Here is a 20936-nt window from a genome sequence, read left to right as displayed (position 1 = left end):
AAGAGAGACAGGGAGGGAGGGAGGAAGAGAGGGGAGAGGGAGAGGAGGAGAGGGAGAGAAAAGGAGGGAGAAGGGAGAAGGGAGGGAGAGAGGGGAGAGGAAAGAAAGAGAGAAGGAGGGAGGAGAGAGAGAGAGAGAGAGAGAGAGAGAGAGAGAGAGAGAGAGAGAAAGAAAGAAGAAGGGAGGGAGGGGGAGAGGGGGGAGAAAGAGAAAGAAGGAGGGAGGAGAGAGGAGGGGGGGGAAGGGAGGAGAGGAGAGGGAGGGAGAGAAGAGAGAGAGGAATCTCATGCTTAGATGAAGATAATCAAGAAAAGAGCAACAGCTACCTTGAATGGTCTGAAATCAGAGACATTAATTAGGTAAACCTTCAAAGACATATTTCCTAGGATTTTGTTAACTACACAATGCAATCTAAAGTAATTCTCATGATTTCTAGACCCTAAGCAGAGCTCCCAAAGACATGAAGCTACTGCTGATCCCTTTCCTATTCCCTAGTACTAAAAGCACACACTTTCTCATAAGTCACAGGAAATGCCTAAATTGTCTTCATCTTTACTTTTTATAAAACTACATTGTTGAAAAGAGCTATGGAAAAGCCATGTTTACAAATTTCTCTTTTAAAAGATCCATGGTAAATTTAAAGTTCACAATTCAAATAAGAATGTGCTCCTTTATTGATATATAATATAGTAGGGAAAAGTTTTTGACATTAATTTTGTGTCTTAAAATAATTTATCAAATTATAATAGTACAGTTTCCAAAAGTGGCTTATATACATTAGGGAAATCAATTCCAAAATTTTCCACTAAATTTATTCAAGGTAAAAACAAAAAAAAATTATATTTGATCCCAAACTAGTTATCTGAAAGTTAATTTATCCTCATAGTCTTCAAAAGAGCATATTACCTTGAAGGGATGAGCAAAATGTTTGCACAGGAAAGCAAAATTATTAACAATTCTATTTCTGTGTCAGAAAAAGCCCATGCTGGGGAAGAAGAAGAAGAAGAGGAAGAAAGTGAAGATAGTAGTGATGATAGTGAAGAAGACAGCAGTGATGATAAGGATCAAAGTGAAGAGAGTTCTGATGAATCTGAAGATATATAAAAAAAAATTCCTATGATTTCAATGGCCATTGGTTTTTCATTCATTTTTAGTAACATTCACATTTTTTATTAGCATTTATTATCAAAACAGGATGATAAAAATAAAAGTGGTTCTGATGAATCTGAAAATATATTTTTTAAAAGTCTATTATTCTCGGTCTAGTTTTTATTCATATTTAGAAATATTCCCTTTTTTTAATCATTCACAATCAAAACATTTTAATCTTTTTTGTTTTGTATCATTAGTAGATTTGTTCCTGATAATACCTTAGTTATTAAGTGACCCAATTACAATTGGAGTGTAGAGTGAAAGGAAGATCTAGATTTAAATAGTGCCTCCAACACAATGATGGTTGTATGTCATTAAGCAAATCACTACCTGTCATTGCCTTCATATAACTCTGTTAAGACCATAAGTATATTCCAGAAGAATTGATCTGTATTGGTGGAAGGAATTTTGTTCCTAGGGAACTTTCTATACTGAAGAAATTATAGGTTCTGCCCAAGATTTGTGTAATACTGGGAATACTAGCGCAGGCTTTTAGGAATGGGCTAAAATAATCATTTTCATTTCTATTAGTGATGACAGACACCATGTAGGGAATTAATGTAGTGACTACCATCTGATGTGTGTTAAGACAAACCAAAAAAACTTCCAAAGCTAAACTTTATATTTCTTAAATGATTAAATATAAAAGGGGGAGGAAAAATAATGCAAGGAACTGAAATTTTTCAAATAGAACACATCAGAGAGCAAGAACACCCCCAATAATGAGACTATGAAGTCAAAAATGTCACTTCTCACCTATAAGGTATGGGCTATTTTTTGCTTTTCAACTTGATTACTATAATGAGCAGTGATTACTGCCTCTGACCACTCAGACCTTCTCTCGAGTTATTGTGGAGAAAGGTACCTAGATGGGGGCACCTAAGAGCTAGTAAGAAATACAATCAAGAGGGCATGAAGTATGGCACACCCGGGCCTGCTCCTCAAAATGGAAACTCTGGAGAAAACCCACCAATGGAATAAAAGGGTCAGCATGGTAAAGTGGTGTTCAGGGTAAAAAAAAAAAAAAAAGTCTTAGAAATTTCAGGAATTTTCAGGGTAAAAATTCTATTCACAATCACATCTCAGAGGTATTTCTCTCATAGAATTTCATCACTTCCAAATCTTTAAAAACCATCACTCCATGATGCTACCTTTCTCATTCCACTCTTTTACCATCCACACTATATCCATTCTGCCCTCATCTTGACCTCCAGTCTCCTTATCCCTTTTTATTCTATCTCTACCCTCAGTATTTAACTAAAAATTCAGTCTTGACCCCACCTTCCACTTTAATGATTCTTATTAGCTACCCTAAGATTCCTTGTATCTCAGACTTTTCCACTATTTTCAAAACTTTAGGTAACATCTCCAGTCCTTTTCAAGATTCTAGACCTCTGTATCACTGGACAATGTCATAAAATTAAGTTGGTTTGCCTGCTATATGTAGCATGATTTCAAGTGAGTCCCCATTGTTGTTCAAGTCTATTATTCTTACTGAGTCTCACTGTAAATGTGGCAAACAGTTTTCTTAACATAGGCCCCACATTATGCCTTGCTCTAGTTTTACACTCAGCTAATGACTTAACCACCTACTTCACTAAAAAGATTGAAGCCATCTAACTGAAATTCATTTAACTTTGAATCTTCACTCTTCAAGATTCAGCACCATCCCTCCCTTTCCTATCTGTATGAAAAATTTTCTAGCCTTGAATTTTTGGATTTAACATGCTTGTGTCCCCAATATTAAAGATGTGAATAGTATTAGCCAAATCAGAGAATAGTTTATTTACATTTTAATAATCACATTCAGAAGTCACTTTACAATGTGTGGAAAGAATGAGTGTAGCACAATTCTATTTTTTATATTTGGAGAAGGCAAAAAGAAACTGAAAATTTCAACTGTTGTGGAATATTATTGTTCTGTAAGAAATGACCAGCAGGATGAATACTGAGGGTTTGGGGAGACTTACACGAACTGATGCTGAGTGAAATGAGCAGAACGAGGAGATTATACACAGCAACAATGATACTGTATGAGGATATATTCTGATGGAAGTGGATTTCTTTGACAAAGAGAAGATCTAATTGAGTTCCAATTGATCAATGATGGACAGAATCAGCTACACCCAGAGAAGGAACACTGGGAAATAAATGTGGACTACTTGCATTTTTGTTTTTCTTCCCACATTATTTTTACCTTCTGAATCCAATTTTTCTTGTGTAACAGATCTTATACAGATCTGAACACATATATTGTATCTAGGATGTACTTTAACATGTTTAACATATATAACACTGCCTGCCATCTAGGGAAGGGGGTGGAAGGAGGGAAGGGAAAAGTTGGAACAGAAGTGAGTGCAAGGGACAATGTTGTAAAAATTACCCATGCATATATTGTCAATAAAAAGCAATAATTTAAAAAAAAGAAAATTTCAACTGTGACTTAGATAGAAAAAATCCATCCCTCTTCTATGACACTTAGATTCCAAAACCATTGAAAGGCTTTTGTTTTGCAGAAACATAGAAAAGAATTTTGTGACTATTTTAATGAACCCCAATAAGTCTCTCTCCTGACACTCTCTGCCTGGCCTCTCCTTTGGAAGGTCTGTCTTCCAGCCTTCTAAAATTCTGTTTTTGGCCCTCCTCTTTGCTCTCCATACTCTGCCATTAGAATCTCAAATATTCCACTGCTTTCAGTGACCACCTCTAGACAATAGTTCTCAGATTTAAATCCAGCCTAATTTGCCCCGTCAGAACCATAGCTAGGAAAAAGCCTTTAAGATTTTGTCCTTGAACACAGAAAATTAGAGGGTGCTGATAGCATTTCAGCAGGATAGAAACAATTGAGTTTTGCACCTCATTAACTGTTGTTAACCAATTATTATTGGTTCAAATAGGAAGTCATCAGGTGGCATATATCCAAACTGGCTCTTCCCCCAATGTGTTGACCTTCATTTCCCCACCTTCCATTAAGCAGCATTTGGCATATTTTATACTACTTCGGCCCAGCACAAAAATTGCTAATAAGTCTACCTCTGTCCTCTAAGTTCCAGTCTTGTATTATCATCTGTTTGTTGAATAGTTCCATCTGAATATTCCTCCAGAACCTTAAGCTCAACATGTCAAAAATGTAAGCCTTCCCTCAAATAGAACTCTCCTCTCAAATTCCATCTCTATTTACTATTCTTTCAGTCACCAAGCTTGCAAACCTACCATCTTTGATTTTTTTCCACTCATCCCAAAAATCTATTGAGTTGCCAAATTGTATCAGTTGTACCTTTGCACTATCTCTGCATTCATATTGTCATTTCTCTTATTCAAGGTCCTTCTCACTTCTCACCTGAACTATCGTAATACCCTCCTCACGGATTCCTCAGCTTCATGTCTCACTCATAGGATTCTAAAATTATAGATCTGTTGTTAAGCTAGAAGGGACCTTAGAGTTCATGTATTCCAAGCACCTCATTTTACAGATGAGGAAACAGGCCCTGAGAAGTCAAATGATTTGTCTCAAGCCATACAGCAAGTAATCTGCAGAGTCAGGATTCAACTTCAATTTCCATAATTCTAGTCTCTGTGCTCCAGATTCAGCATCCTTTCAAAATCATATTGCCTCCCAACTAATACATCCTTAATACAGCTACCAAAAGAATATTCCTAATGGATGGGGGGGGGGGGAGGTGTGAGAGGAGGAGAGGGTATTAAGTGTATATACAGATATATAAGTGAAAACTTTCAATGGCTCCCTAGTAGAGAATAAAATTCAAATTCTTTATCCTAGTATTTACCGGCCTGTGCAATCTGGCTCTAACCTATCTTTCCAGACATTTCACATGACTTCCCTTTCTTTAATTCTATACTTCAATCAAACTAGTTTACTTATTGACTATATACTGCCTCAATCTGATATTTCTCACTTCTATGTCTTTGTCTAGACTGAGCTGAATGCCCAGAACTTAGTGCTTTCACATTTTCTCTAGCTGAAATCTTTATTTTATTATTATTATAGCTTTTTATTTACAAGATATATGCATAGGTAATTTTTCAGCATTGACTTTTGCAAAACTTTCTGTTCCAACTTTTCCCCTCCTTTCCCCCATCCCCTCCCCCAGATGGCAGGTAAAACAATACATGTTAATATGTTAAAGTATATGTTAAATACTATACACACACACACACACACACATCTATACAGTTATTTTGCGGCACAAGAAGAATTGGACTTTGAAATAATGTAAAATTAACCTGAGAAGGAAATCAAAAATGCAAGTGGACAAAAACAGAGGTATTGGAAATGCTATGTAGTGGTTGACACTCATTTCCCAGAGTTCTTAAGCTGGGTGTAGCTGGTTCATTATTGAACAAATGAAACTGATTTGGTTCATCTCATTGTTGGAGAGGCTGAAATCTTCCAGTCCCAGTTTAGGTATCATCTCCTCCCTGAAGATTTTTCTAATCCTAATTGCCTTATGGTCTCTCCTTCAATTTTTTAGATCACTTTGTATATTTCTTTTGCCCTTGTCACATTATATCTTGTAATATACTTAGCTGTGTATATGTCATTGCTCTTATTGAACATCTTAGTATTCCCAAAACTGGGCACCACAGTGCTTTTTGTTTTTTGTTTCTTTGGTGAGGCAATTAGTGTTAAGTGACTTTTCCAGGGCTAGTAAACCAAATCTCTCAGGTGGTATTTGAACTCGTAGTCCTCCTGACTCCAGGGCCAAAATGCTATATAGTTGCCCCAATCACAGTGCTTTTTACACAGTAAAAACTTGTCAAGTATTTATTGAATTAAAATCTTGAAATCCTCATAGATATGGCTTAGACTTGAAGCTTCAGAAGGAGTCAAGATATTGAATGCTCTTTTTCTACTACTTGAAGATTAATATTTCCAGGAGGAACCTTGGAGGATTATCAAAGTTGTGTTTAAAAAGAAGAATAAACTCATTCTTTCACCTAACCCATAGTTCAAATCCACCAGTCTCTTATGACACTCATTCAAAAAGACACCTAAAATTGGAAACTCTAAAAATGAGATACCTAAATCTAGAAAGGATATGAGAGGAGGTCTGAATGTCTCTTCAATCTGAACTTGAAATTCTATTTATATTTAGCAAGATCCAAGGCCTGTGATGGAAATAAAGGAATGTCAATAAGCACAACATTTCATCAGAGACTTTAATTTGATATGCTTCCCTGGTGACCAATTTTTTTTTTAAATCCCTAGGGAAAGATTTGAAAATTTGTTTTGGACCTAAGTCAAGTAGACATGGGTAACCTAAAAATGTCTTTAATTTTCCTGGGCAAGAAAAAATGTTTGATCCAGATTTTGATAATTCTCTAGTTTCTATTTGCAAGAGTATAGAAACATAAAGACGTCATTGATTTATATCATTTGCAAAAAAAAAAAACCCTTTCCCCACTGACATTGTTTTAGAAATGTCATTGGTCACCTGATCCTTTCGTCTGAGAACAGGAATCTGTAGGTGTCTCAGCTCACTGCATTCAGCCCTTCCGTTCCTTCAAAAGAAAGGCCTCCCTTTGGAAAATGTCAGCAACAAAAAAGAAAATTAGGAAGATTTTCTTTGTTAGACATACTGTTAATTTTTTTGTTGTTGTTTCATCTCAGAAATTGGAAACTACTGCCACCTGGTGGCATTTAATTTTTTTTTTTTTCTGCGGTGGAGATAACAAGGGCTTGGTGGTCTGTTGAGATTTGCATACGGTGATATGCACTAACATAAATCACTCTGTCGTATTGATTAATTTCTTTTGGAATGTTTTCATCTTCTGGATATTAAGGGGAAAGCAGCTACTTAGAAATCACTGGGAGGAATTCGATTCTCTTCTTTAGAATGAAATGATTGTAATTTATAGAGTAGATTCCCTATCTTTCTGCCAAAAGCCCCACAGAGTTTGCCAAGCCTGGCTAGGTGCTTTGAGCGCTCTGATGACTGCTTTCTATGTGGTTTAGATTCTGCCGTAGAACGGCAAAGAAAGTCCTATTTGATTTCTTATGGTTATGATAAACATAACTAACTTCGACGACCATAGATGAAATCCCATATAAGAAATGCCGAGTTCAACATTAAGGCAACATTTCTGCACAGTTCTTGTCTCGGGAGATAGACGTTTAAGTGGTGAGCACTGCCATTTTTTTTTTTTTTTTTTTTGGCCATAAATTAGAGACTTAAAATAGAGCTTAAAGCATCTACTGAACTGAAGCAGCCTTGCAGTTTAAAATTATCTTTCCTTGAGGCTAAAAATACTAAATGTGCTAGGAAAACAAGATTGACGGTTCTTATCTACTCACCTTGATTCGGACCACATTTTATGCTCCAAATCTCCACAGCTGTTCGTTTTAAGGCTCCCCCTTTGCTTTTCACGTCTCAAGTCCTTCCTCTTTCTCCTCCCCTCCCCCATCTTTGATCCACTCGGAGGACCTGGACCCAGAATCCGGGTGGGAATCTTTAAACCTCCCGGGAAAGAGGAAGCGTAGGCGAAGGGACAGGATCCAAAGCCCCAGACACCTCTGACCCGAAAAAAGATTTTACTTCCAAAAGCGCGATCCAGCTGTGCAGCTCTTCACTCCCGGACTCAAAAGCCACACAGGGGTTGGGGGTTGGGGAAGACTATAGTCTGAGACTCGGGGGGAAAAGGAGGCGGTGCAAATCGCCCCCAGCCCCTTGTTCTGGCTTTGAGATATTTGTTTATATTTCTTCAAAGCTTTAGATCCTGGATCAAATGAAAACAAATAGCTGTGGGAATGCCACTCCCTTCCGCCAGCAAATCCCTTTGCTAGTTCAAGTCCTGGAGGCGATTTCTTTATTTCCACCTTTACTCTTCCTCTCCCGCCCACAGAAAGGAAACAAATACAAGAAAGAGTGGAAACAGACAACAATAGAAAACTGCAGACCATAGATATTCCAAAAAGACAGTCTCCAAAACCCTAAATCCAGAATGGGGGGGGGGGAGGGAGGGAGGAGGGCAAGGGGGAACTAAACCCTGGGGGAAGGGAGGGATATATAAAATCCTGAGGGAGTTGGGATAGGGAATAGTTAGGGCAATCCAGAAGACAAAAGAGCGGTTTGAGGTTGAAGGGAGGCTGAACGCTGTCCTTAGTCCTGAATCTTGTCCTGACCATCTCACCTTAGAGATTTAGGATGTGAAAATACTGAATGAAAAATCAAGTTCATCAATTCCTCTTAGTCACTGCAGAGAGATCACTTGGGGTACACAGGGCATATTATTTCTTTGTGCATGTGTATGTAAAATAACAAAATGAAATAGGTAACGTGACTCAGTCCGACATTCCTCTTGCACAACTATAGCGCAAGTTTTCAGAACAAAGGCTATTTACAGTTTCCTTTCAAGAAAATCTAATTCCTGTTCCTACTGACCAGCTGATTTTTTTAAAATAAAATAAAACATCCTCAAATCAAAAATCTTTTGAACTCACAGCTAGAAAGTTTCAATTTTAAACACAAATTCCGTAGTGAGGCAGATATGAGTATCTGTGCAAGATATCCATATCCAAGAAATATGAGTATTTTTCCCCTTATCTGAAAGATTGTAGTGCATATGTTTAAAATGTGAGATTAAAAAGTGAGGATTTTGGAAATTTCTAAATCCACCAATCACCTAACAAGCACTTAGTAAGCGCTTACTGTGTCAGGCACAAATCAGATGCTGGACAAAATTATGAAGTAAACGAATCTCCTCTCCTGAATATGAGAGAATTTTAGGGTTTTTGGGAAAGTTGAGGGCACAGAGAGCGAGCAATTTGGATTCTTTCACAGTGGCAACTGCAAATGAAATCAGCATTTATTTCCTTCTACTGGCTGGGCTCATTGTTCGATTGTATCGTTAATGATTTAATATGGACAAAAGATCTCCCTGATTGGAGAGAGCGACTGCTTTAGGGGTCAGATCAGATGAAGTAGAGTATAAAGGAGAAGAGCTAGCAAACCAGAGCTTTGCTCCCCGTATATAAATCGCACATTTCTACTAACTGACTGAAACACAGGCTGCCTTTTGTGCACTATTTTTGATGAGTCTAGCGCCTGGAGAATATAAGTTATCCGTCGGTGTACCCTGGCTAAGAGAGCAATGTCAACTATTAATTGCGACTGACCTTCCGATTAAGATTCGTTTGTGAGTAAGGGTTTCTGGTACAGTTAGGAGGGAATAGAGGACATTTTCCCTTATAGCATTTATTTTAAAACACACACACACACACACACACACACACACACACAGCTTTACGACTACCCTCGTTTGCTTATCAGAAAATCTTTCCTCCTTTCCTACCCATGGAGTTTTTTGCTTCCCTTCAGGAATTTTCAGTGGCGTATTGGAAATTTTCGAGTTTTCTACTGTCCCTGTGAATCTAGAGGATTCATTTCAAGGAGAGGGAGAAATAAGGTTTTTTTCATGAGAGTTGTTGGAGCCCCGCTGCCACCGGACATTTAGATGTACAAATAAAGAACTCCAGATGCCAGCAAATGCAAACCCTTTGCTCATTGGGTCTCGACATAAAGATGGTGGAGAATAAAAGAGATTTTTTTTCCCCAACCCAGTTGACCACACCTAGTTGATCACATGAAATTTACTTCGTCTCCTCATATCAAAAACCAAAAGAAATGAACAGGCTTCAGGGCATGAGGAGAAAAAAAGGAAGAAGGTGGTGAGGAAAGAAAACGTTTTTGTTTGTTGTTTGTTTGTTTTTTAAGGCTGAAATCCAATGTAGTTGTCTGTGTACCACCCCTCGCCTCTTAGCTACTGTGCTCAGGTGTTTTCATTCCCACCTCCGCAATTGAAGGACAGCTCAGTCTTTGGGTGCCTGGCGCCCTCTGGTGGAATATCTTTCATGGAAGGTTTCTGTGTAAAAAGGGGCATATTTTCACCCAAGTATTGCTAAACATGGATTAATTATTGGGGTCATTCAACTATTTTCAAAATAAAGATCCTATAAGAGGGCGGGAAAACACAAGGGAGAAATGCGACTCAGCTGGGAAGGGGACTGGTGTTCATTTTCAGTCAACTCTATCAACACCTGGACCTTGGGCCACTTCTTCGATTAAATGTTTACATGTTTCTGAAGACGCATTCATACTTGCAAAATATGACCGAGTGTCTAATAACGCTGAACTATCGTTCCCCACTTCACTAATACAGTATTTGAAAAGGTATGAATGCAGTTAGGAAGAAACTCAAGAGGTAGTGGGATTATCCTCCACCATTTAAATTATGTATAATCCTGTAGGTGGAAGTACCCATGCTGGGCTGAGGTGATCTTTTAGGATTAAACTCAAAGACACAAGGCTGTCCGGAGAAAAAGAGGTGAGAAATTCTAAATATCTTTGTTATTAAGATGCTACTTCTACAGCTCCCCGAGACTGTTTCTTTCTAAAAGAATTGAGAGGGAAAAATGAAGATGAATTCTGGCGCATTTTTCCCCTCACAATACAATGTTTCCAAGTGTCAGGTCACGAGGAGGGATGCCAAGGGACCTGGAAAAGCAGGGAAGTAAAAGCAATTTCCCCATCTCTTGGGAAATTTGAAAAAGGGAGGGGTAAATAGCTCAGCAGAATGTGATGAAAGAAAGAAAGCTTCTGTCCCCCAACTCTTATTCCCACCCACTAGCATGCCTTCTTTCAAAAAATGGAGCGTGAGTACGTACTAGATTACTCATTCCGGGTGCAACTTCGTGATCTGGATCGATAATGGAGCTATAAAGTCCATGCACCTGCAAATAAGTCACAGCATTCTAGCTGTGAAAAGCCGGCTACAAAGTGCAGTGATTCTCCACCAATCTCTCCCCCGCCTCCCCACTTCATCCACCCCCCCAAAAAAAGAGAGCACCAGGAGAAAATGAGCCTCTAAGAGGTCTCTCTCTCTCTCTCTCTCTCTCTCTCTCTCTCTCTCTCTCTCTCTCTCTCTCTCTCTCTCTCTCTCTCTCTCTCTCTCTCTCCTCCCCCCTTTCCCTCTTTCCTATGCTCTCCTCCTCACCCTCCCTCGCCGGACCTAAGGAGACAGCTGAGAAGAAAGCAGCGACTGCATCTACTAGAGGTGACGGACAGCAAGGCTGTGATTCATGCCTGCGTAGGAGCGTAGCTGAGAGGAATACAGCTGATCCTTTTGCCTTGCACAGAGCATCCAGGAGCGCTCCTGAGCTGTGGAAGAGCTGAGAGCCGCAAGTCAGCTCCAGGTGCATTTTCAACACCTAAGTGCTCGGAATACGGGCGCTGTGCCATCTGGAGTTTATAAACGTCTGTCTTTTTGCTCAGCTTCTGAAGTGCGCTATTTCCCCTTCATCCTCCTGTTTTCCCGAGACTCGGAACCTGTCAGCCAGCTCGCGCAGACTACCTCGGTCCGCAATTGTAAGTGATTAAAGAGACCCCAGACAACCAGCTCCCTTTGTGAGCCGCACAGACAACCTCTTCCTTTCTAACCCCCAAACAATTGAGCAGCGTCAAGCTGGCTCGGTGAGCTAGGAGAAAGAGGCTGCTCCTCTGCAACTATATGTGGGAGCGGGCGGGTGGGGGGAAACATCAATTTCTCCTTCCCCTTTTCCGTTGTGTGCAACCAGCACTAATCTAACCAAAAGAAGCACTAAATAAATCTTTCCAAGAGTCACTAGAGCCGCTCAGAGCGACAATAACCTGTTACTTCCATTACAACCTCTAATCTATCTGGTTTGCTCCTGGGTTGCTATCGTAGGTGTGTGTGTGTGCGTGTGTGTGTGTGTGTGTGTGTGTGTGTGTGTGTGTATACACGCGTTCGAGCGCTTTGGGTAAAAGTAGGGTTGCAAGCATATTATTCCAGAGGCTTGGATCTGGCTGAATTTTCACCTTTCCTTCCTCGTAACGGTTCTGGACATCCTCAAGTCTCTTTCAAGGGCTTTCCAAAGACTTGTGGAGCAGGTTTCTAATTCCTTTGCCTCCCTAGCCTAGGGCGCAACTTTGTATGCCCAAAGGCAATGAAATAGGGACCCGAGCAACCTGGAGATTAAATGAAAGGGCCATAGCACAAGACCACTCTGCAGGTCGGAGTACCTACTAAGCTTCTCAGTCCAGGTCCCAAAAGACTGGGTACTCGGGAAAGCCTTTAATTGGCTTATTTAAGGAAAGGGAAGGTGGAGGTGGGAGAACTGTGCTTTCTTTGGGTGACTTGTCTCTGAACCTCCGCCAAGTCTGGAAATGTCTCAGTTCGGAATATCTTTGGGAATCTGGCAGGATAGTTTGCCTCACCACTAGTACCCTATTCTCAGAGCAACGTGAATCTTCCTTCTTGCCCTTTCCAGGGATTTGCCAGACACAACAACAGAAACCAGACATCATACCAGACGTGCCCGCCTCTCGCCTCCCTCACTCACCTACTCCCTCCCGCCGCGCCGAGTCCTTTGGGGCTTGTCCTCGCTTCAGTATTAGCTCCCTTTCGCTCTCCTCTGAGCCGGGCTCCTGGGCAGAGCGTTCTGACCTCCGAGACCTGAGTCTACGTACTGCGCTTCCCCTACCCCCACCCCCACTCTTCTTTCCTTAACCCAATGCAGAATGTCCTCTATAGTTCCTGAAGTCGTAGAACTGAGGTTCCGAAATCCAACGGCTGAGACTCGGGCCATATTTTTTGTTGCTTCTCCTCTGCACGCTGAATTGACTCTGGAGCACGCCACTCGAGCACTTCATGTATAAAACCAAGGTCCCTTTCTTTTTTCTCCCGTCTCCTCTGCCCTAGCGCAAGGGGGAGCCTCTTGAATCCCCACTGCCTTTTGCCTATCCTCAAATCCCCTTTTCGCGTCCTCCTTACCTGGAAATCCCAATTGTGTAACACCTTCTTTCTTTTTGCAGTCGGCTCCTTAATTAACCATCGGCTTCCCAAGTGAAGAACCCAAGCAAGCAGATAAGACCTGGGACACTGGCAACAGAGCAAATGGCTTCTTCGGCTCCTTCTTCCTCCTCCTCCTCTTCCAACCCCGGGCCGGACTCTAACCCTACCAACCTACGCCCTACAAGTAAGTTCTGTCAGATTTTCTTCCTGAAATTCTTGGCTGGCGATGGAGATGGGGAAAAGGCAGGGGAAATTGGAGATTAGAAAAATTAAGCTGTTAACCCAGTAACCCAAGATCCCAGATAGGGCTGTGTAGATATCCATGTAGGAGATCTGGGAAGTGATTTGTTTTACTATGTGTAATTTATTTTGACATGAAGGAGATCGTGTGTGGGTCTAGAAAAAAAAGGTGAGAAGAGCTGGGAATCCCTAAGGGAAATCAAGAACATTTCTGTCTCTAGAATTCGTTGAGCCAAGAGCTGGCTTCCCTCCCCTTCCCCCAGCCGCCCTCCCCATCCTTCCAGTTCTTCGCTAGGAAGTCTATAATCAGCGGAAATTTGGACTTTAATTGCAGCTTTTCGAAAACCCCGTGTCCCTAATTGCTCCGAATTTGCGTCGAGCTATTGAAGTGTGAGGGGAAAGGAAGGGATGGGAAGGTGGAAAAAAAATCAGTTGTGATTCTGCCTTGACAATTCAGACAATCAATTAGTTCTTTTTTCAATAGGATTGGAGGGTGTAATCATTATGAACGAATTAATTGAGGAGCCTATAGGGGCGGGGGCCAGTAAAAAATGGTCTTTCGAGAGCAATCCAAAGAATCTTGCCCTGTATTTCTCCTTGAGACTGGCAAAAACATGTCTGGATGTTATTCTGGAAAAAAAAAAAAAAAAAGAGGATGAAAAACCAAAACCCTAACGAAAGGGCATCAATCCATCCAAAAGCAGATTGTTTCCAAACACACCCCGCCCCTATCCCTGAAGGTTCACCTTAGCTTTTTCGCCCCGCCCCCGTCCCCCTTGAACCCTTTTACGGTTTAAAATAGGATTAATTTTCCTGGAGTCTGAGAGAAACAGGGCAGCTACTTAAATGCCCCAGCCCAGTTGCCTCTTTCCATTCTATTCCCTTCTTTTTCTCCCTCTCGTAACACCCCTCCTCCCCCCAGCTTGGTGTATAATTACGATCATAACAAAGAGAATATAACCCGAGAGGAGCAAAGCCCACCGTGACTGAGACTGCCGGGCGGGCAAGCTCATCTCTGCGCTTCAGCGCCACCGCTCTAGGCCGATGGATTGGGGGATGGGGGTGTGGGGGAGAGAAGCAGGAGGAATGCAGGGAGCTGGCTTTTGTCTTTCTGCTTCCAGATTTATTTTCACTCTTCATTACTATCTTCTTTGCTGTTAGACCCAGTTTTTTCGCTTATAGTATACTTATTCACGACAATCTCCACCTCCCCCAATTCATGCCTCCCCCCACCATCACCTTTTCCCTTTTTCCATGTTTCTTTATTTCCTCAAACAAGCTTCTCCCCTCACATACCTGTTCTAGACTCTTCCCATATTTCTTTGGTGCTTGTTGAGTTTGGGCTTAAACCCTCGCAAATTTTGTTGTTGTTCAGTCGTACTAACACATAAACAAAGACTTTTTCTGAGCATTCAAGGCCAAGACAAAGAAATAAAACCGGAGGGCCGAATCTCTTAAGAGATTCCCAGTGAATTGGCAGAAGGAGGCAGAAATGTTTGGTTACTTCCTTTTTTGTTTAGGGGCTGAGGCTGATCCTCAATCCAGTCCATGCCCTACACACCCACAGTTTCATCCTAGCACAGCCTGGACTGCTCTGTCTTCCAGGGGACACAAAAAGTGATAGCCTGTCACTTTCACAAACCCAAGCCAGTATTTCACATTTACAGACTACCTTCTCTCTATCTCTGTGACTACCCAGATCTTTCTGCAAGTGTCTTTGTTTGTTAGCCCTGGTATAGACATATCGGAAAAATATATTACTGTTCCATCCCTCAAATTACCCCACAAAACTCATTTTCTCCCATTACCATTTGAAGTTAATAGTGACCATAATTATTTCTTGATTCACCAGGTCAGGGTTTTTAGGTCTCCAAAGGAAGTTCTTTCCATCTTGTTTTGTTCTAGTCCTCCTTTCCTAAGTATCTTATTCCATTTGACCGTAGGGCAGAGTGACTGGAAGTATTTCTCTCTCACACCTCTGCTTCCTTATATAGAGTCTTCTCTCAGTGTATATCAATAGTGAATATACCCTGTTTCCTTCTTTCTCACGGTTCTCTTTGTCCTTTTGAGCCATGTAGCAATGATTACTGTCCCATTATCTCTGCCAACACCATATTATGTGGTTAGGGATATATGAAAATGAAAGCGATTTGGAGACATTAGAAGAACACAAACTGGTACTCCAGTGCTTAAGCACTAAACAAAATGCTTGCAGGACTAGTTCCCCTAATTCCCCTTCTACATGAAAGCAAGGCACTAAGCTGGGACAGACACAGGTCAAGGTAAAAAAAAAAAAAAATTCCATAGCATGCTAACATCCACGATATTAAAATGTCCCATTCATAACCCCCCAATGACTTTTCTTCACCACCCTCCCCTCTTATCCACCTCACCCCCTTTTCCATAGATTATATTCTAGAGCAAGCTCGCAATGAAATTTGGTCCAGGAAAATGGGGATGAGGACTGAAGGCAAGTGGGTTAATGAGGAAGAAGGTTGGAAAGGGGGGAAATGGGGAAAGAGATTTGAGGCACACTAATGTCTTTCAGGATTCTCAGTCCAACTGAAGGGCAGTCAAGCAAGCCCTATCATCTAGTCAAATACTATTTTTCACCCAATTAATTCCTGAACTCTTCTGCGACCCCATTTCATGCCAGTTTATTTTAAGCTGCCACTCTGCTGGAGACCTGCCAAGAAATTATGAGATGTTTAGGTCCCCAGATGCCTTTTTGTTCCTTTGCTGGACTGATGTGAGGGTCTTTTCACATCTGCTGGACTGAAACAAAGGACTTTGACTGCTCTGTTTTCCCTACTTATTCCCCCCAGCATTGTTCCTACCTCAGGATCTAGGTCACAGTTAGTTTTAAATGTAAATTCTTTTCTGAGTCTGGGACTTTTTTTAACCTTCATTTAAGCTCCATGTGATATTTCATGGAAATGATGAAGGAAGGTCAAGTTTGGCTAGAAGAAGGATATGTTTCAATGCTATCAATAAGTTTTGTTTCCTTCTGGAGGGATAGTGGGGATTGGATGGATGTTTTGTTGTTATTGTTTTGTTTTGTTTTGTTTTTCTTTTTTTCTTTTTTTGCTGAGGCAATTGGGGTTAAGTGACTCTACCCAGGGTCACACAGCTAGGAAATGTTAAGTGTCTGAAGCCAGGTTTGAACTCAGGTCCTCCTGACTTTAGGGCTGGTGCTCTTGGATGTATGTTTTTAATGTTATATTTCCTTCCAAAATCTAAAGAAAGAAACTACTTTTCTCTTCTCCACTTCAACCATCCCCAATCCTGTTTACTTTCCAGAATTGCCTCCTAAGGTTTTTTTTTTTTTTCCTCCATACTCTAAGTGAATGGTTTTTATTTCTTTCTTTCTAGCTTATGACACCTGGTGTGGGGTGGCCCATGGATGTACCAGAAAACTGGGACTCAAGATATGCGGTAAGGAAAAAAGAACTGAAGCTAGAGATGGGGGATATGTTCGGGGAGAGAAAATCATAAGCCATGGCCCCTAACCTTATGTGGATAACGGTTTATTTTTAATAGAACTCTAAGTAGGCAAAAGGAACTCGACTTTTTTTAGGGGTCTTCTTTTCTCTCTTTGAAAACTCCCAATCCATCATCCACCTCACTGCTTAGAATCGGAATCATTAGCTTAAAAAGACTAGGTTTAGAATTCTCCGAAGGCGGCGCTTTTAGGTGATCCCTCTGCGCCTTCTGCTGGCCCAAGGGCGCCAGTACAGCAAGGTCGTACCTGGGGCTTCGCTCTCCTTCTGCCTGTATACTACTCTCCACCCGCGAAATCCGCCCCCAGTTTAGCATACTTATACAGAAAGAAAGAACGTTCCTGAGCTCCTACCTTTTGGAGGCAACCAATTGACCAAGAGTTATTTCCCCTGGGCAGTATTTGACTGGCTTGAAATAGGCAGGCGGTCGTTTCTAAGGGCAATCAAAATGTTCAGCATGAGCTCTTGTGCCTAAAATTTCACGTTCTTTCCTTCTTTCATCCCTTTGAGTAATGTGGTTTCTGTCAGGGACCACGGAGGAAGAGATGGTTTTCCATTCCTCTGTAGCCAGACGGAGGAGCTATCTGTGGAAGGGGAAGTTGAAATGCGTGTCCTAGGTGATGGTAGAAAGAAAGGGCGGGGAGCGAATTGCAGGAGAGGGGAGGGTTGAAGCTAACCAAGAGCGCGTGAGAAGAGCTCGTAGTGCATACAGAATCTATTTGATAAAGCTTCGTGGGGTGGGAGATAGAATCAAGCTTGTTCTGTCTGCTTCTAAGATGGTAAGGGCTGTGGAATTAATAAATTGAGTAAGAGATGAGCAATTGGGAGCTTCAGACAGGTGAGGGATTGGTAGAGACGATAGAGATGGAGAGACTAGTTGAAGAATCTTGTTGTGGTGACTACTTGAAATAAATGAAATATAAAAGAACAATAAGAGATTTTGTTCGAAGGAAAGCCGGTTATAGCAGCTGCAGCCTAGTAGCGAGAACAGTGGTGGTTTTCTCTCCCTGCTACGTTTCGCCGTCTAAAATTCCCAAACCTTATCAGACTAGAAAATACTGATCTCTCCAGGGCGAAGGGAGGGAAAAGATTAACGAGAGAATTATTAAAAAGCAATTCGTCAGAAGGCTGGATGGGTGAGATAGCAGCATTGCCTGTCCTGTTCCCCAGCACGCACTAAATGGACAACTAGGAAACAAATACCCAGCAGTCGGACGGCCAAGATACAGTTAGAGATCCATTTGGAGATAACAAGCTGCCTTGGCGAGCTGCTTTTTCGTTTGTAGAGCTCTTTAGAACCCAACCAGTGGCAGCCACCTAGAGCATTCAGATTTTGGTTCTGAAATTCCAAACTTTCCCCTTTCCTCCCGCCCTACTGGCGATGACCAAAATACACAGTAGAGGATAACCAGACTACCCCGATAATCTTCAGAGCCTTTTCCCCTTATTTTAGAAAGGCAAGAATATTTAAAGTGATCCTTCTTTTTGGGGTGAAGACGATTGACACAGAGAGATGCTTGGAAAGGGGATAGATTAAGACACATACACGTACGCGCGCGCCCCCCCCCACACACACACACAACCTGTGTGTACACACACATCAAGTGAAATTTAAATTCCAATCCACCAGTGATGTTTAAGAATAGCCTTGGGTTCAACCTTTTCTCTACCCTCCCCACCTCCAACCCGGGTTTCTAGATTCATGAAGATTCAAGTCTAGAGTGGAGGTGGGAGAGGAACCTACAATGTTTAATTCACATCTTCATTTTAAAGACTTTCCCCCCAACTCGGTCTAGGTTGGGGAATAGGGAGAGGTGGCAGAGAGGCTCCGGGAAGAGGAAACTCAAAGAGCTAGTCGCTTTGTTCTATAAATAGCCCCCTCCCCCCAATCTGGATTTAATGGGCCGTTACGCTTAGGGTCCCTTTGGCGACTGCAGCGCTCGGCTTCTCTGCTGTCATTTTAATGCAGCCCGGCAAGCAGAACTGATCGAGTAACGCACCACCGCCTGCCAACCCCATTTTGCTAGCCCCTGTAGGAACAGTAAGGGAAATGGGGGTGGGTGAGACCAGCGGATGCAGGGAATGGCCGGAGGAGGGGGCGGAGGGGAAGAGGAGCCCACTTTCACGTAGTAAAGCGTTTTTTTTTGTGTGAACCTTAAAACACCAAATACACGTGAATTATCATATCCAATTAAATCAATGTCCAAAGGATTGTTTTTTCCCCCTCCTTAGTTACTATATGGATTGGGGAATAAGGTGAAGAAAGTAAATTTTATTTGGTTCCACCCCATCTCCTTTGGCTAGGTCAAGACTGCACAGCGTTCACTACTGTCCAGCTTTCAGTGAAGGCTGTTGCCCTTCCTCCAGATTCACCATTCCAGCATGGTGGAAAGGGAGATGGCTTAAAGCAACTTCTTTAAAAGTTAAAAAAAAAAAAAATTTTTTTAACAGTCCCTGGGATACAGGATCGTCTGTAGTGATAGAAACCCGACAGGGATTAAACCTACTTGGATAAGGTGTCTAAGAAAATTACGAGTTAGTCATCCTCCGGTCTCCCGTAAAGGGGAAGGGAATGGTTCTCGGGACTCACTGGACAAGTGCACTTAAAGAACGCAGGAGCCCATTACTGTAATTAAGTCTGCCCTCCTTTCTCTGCGGGTGGTCAATAGGAGATGAGTCTAGCTGAAGTGTGCCGCTTAGAGATCCTCATCCTAAGAATTCACTTGATTCTTCTTCCCTCACTTTACAAAAAAGCATTTACTCTTCCTAAATCTCTATAATTCAGAGTCCCAAGTAGTAGAAAAAAGTCACAAAGGAGCCTTTTGCTGGTGTGTGTGTGTGTGTGTGTGTGTGTGTGTGTGTGTGTCCGCCCGTGGGCCCGTATGCGCTTGCGTTTGCACGTGCCTCGAGTATGGGAGGGGGAATGGACAGTGGACAGTGAAAGGAAAATTATCTTTTGAAAATAGCCGCGGAATTTAAAATCTTGGATTGGAATAAGAAGAGGGGGAGAAAGAAGAGAGACAGATAATTGATATTATATTAGTCGTGGGTAAGGTTCTGTTAACAAAAGAAAAACTATATATGTGTTATAACTAATTTTAAGATTTTGCATTTCATTTATCAAATTGGGGAAGAAATTTCCCTTCAAATCAAATCGTATAGGAGATTCGCATTGAACGCTTCTCTTTGTTTTAGGATTGATATGGAGTTCCCATAGAAGTAACCTTAGGTTCCAGGGTAGCTCTGAGGCAAGAAAATCGTAATTAAACTTCTATTTCTCATAATTTAATAGTAGCATGGATCTGAGCAAGTCAGTGAGCCTCTATGCCCCTCCGAAAACTCCTTAGGACTTAACCTATTTAGTAACTAAGTAACTAGATTTGCTATCTGCATTAATAGAAGGTTCTCACACAATTTAATTATGATGATGAAATTTCAGATCAGCAGATATTTAGATATTTAAATTCTTGGAGGGTATAAGCGCTTCCAACATTCACTTATTCATTTGACAAACATTTGTGTATGTTTGCTTACATCTGCCCTATTCTTTTTTAGGATCACAAATTTAGAGTTGATCCAAACCTCTTACTTTAACTATGAAGAAACATGACCTAGGGAATCTATGTGGCTCACCCAGAATCACAAAGGTAGTAAGTAGCAGAGTTCAGATTTAAACCCAGCTTCTCTAGGTTCAAAGCCAGTGATCTTTCCACCGAACAACAACAGCCAAATGCTCTCTCAAGCAACCCATTTTCTTTCATTTCCCTGAAGCTGAGCAGAGATGAAACTTTTTTTTAAAAACTGGTCCATTCCCTTCTCTCGTTCCATGAATTTTCTCTCTCTTCCTGATTTAGGAGTCTATGTCATCTCCTCAGGTCATTATGGCCAGGGACTTCATCCCTCTCCCTCAGAGTCATCTCAGGATATTCAATTGGTTTAGCCCAAGCTGGACATAGGACTGAATTTGTGAGGTTATTTCTATGGAGCACTGGAAATAAATTTTCAGTGCAGATATTGGGTGACTTTTTCACATCTGCTATTTCTACTTTTAAGAAGAGATAGCTTAATCTGTCCCCAAACTCTTCTTCCTTATTTTCTCTCCCCTTAATTCCCTCAAAGCTTCCAGGATACTCTGGTTTCAATCAACTTTAGATATATTTTCTTATTTAATCCTCAAAACAACTCTACATAGCAAATAGAAAAATGCTTTAT

The 20936-nt window shown here is 41.3% G+C and overlaps 2 protein-coding genes across 3 annotated transcripts in view; both read left to right on the top strand.

Annotated features, from left to right (window-relative positions):
• ERICH2 (glutamate rich 2) overlaps positions 1-1232 on the top strand; it is a 118591-nt gene extending 117359 nt beyond the window's left edge. Inside the window, exon 12 of the mRNA XM_051990667.1 lies at positions 974-1232. Coding sequence (XP_051846627.1) covers positions 974-1104 — 131 coding nt within the window. The 3' untranslated portion in view covers positions 1105-1232. The remainder of the gene's footprint in view (positions 1-973) is intronic.
• A 9917-nt stretch (positions 1233-11149) lies between these two features.
• The window catches only part of GAD1 (glutamate decarboxylase 1), a 56070-nt gene continuing 46283 nt past the window's right edge, over positions 11150-20936 (top strand). The window contains exons 1-3 of one of the 2 annotated variants that reach the window (XM_051986189.1): positions 11150-11537; positions 13005-13168; positions 16597-16659. In XM_051986189.1, the coding sequence (XP_051842149.1) occupies positions 13087-13168; positions 16597-16659 (145 nt within the window). In that variant the 5' untranslated portion in view covers positions 11150-11537; positions 13005-13086. Of the gene's footprint in view, positions 11538-12287; positions 12856-13004; positions 13169-16596; positions 16660-20936 lie in introns of those variants that run through there. The other variant, XM_051986190.1, reaches the window with a different exon arrangement.

Source organism: Antechinus flavipes, chromosome 3, assembly GCF_016432865.1.
Source record: "Antechinus flavipes isolate AdamAnt ecotype Samford, QLD, Australia chromosome 3, AdamAnt_v2, whole genome shotgun sequence".
In the NCBI taxonomy this organism is placed as follows: Eukaryota; Metazoa; Chordata; class Mammalia; order Dasyuromorphia; family Dasyuridae; genus Antechinus; species Antechinus flavipes.
Note: the sequence above shows the minus strand (reverse complement) of the source record. Positions and strands in the feature narration are given on the sequence as shown.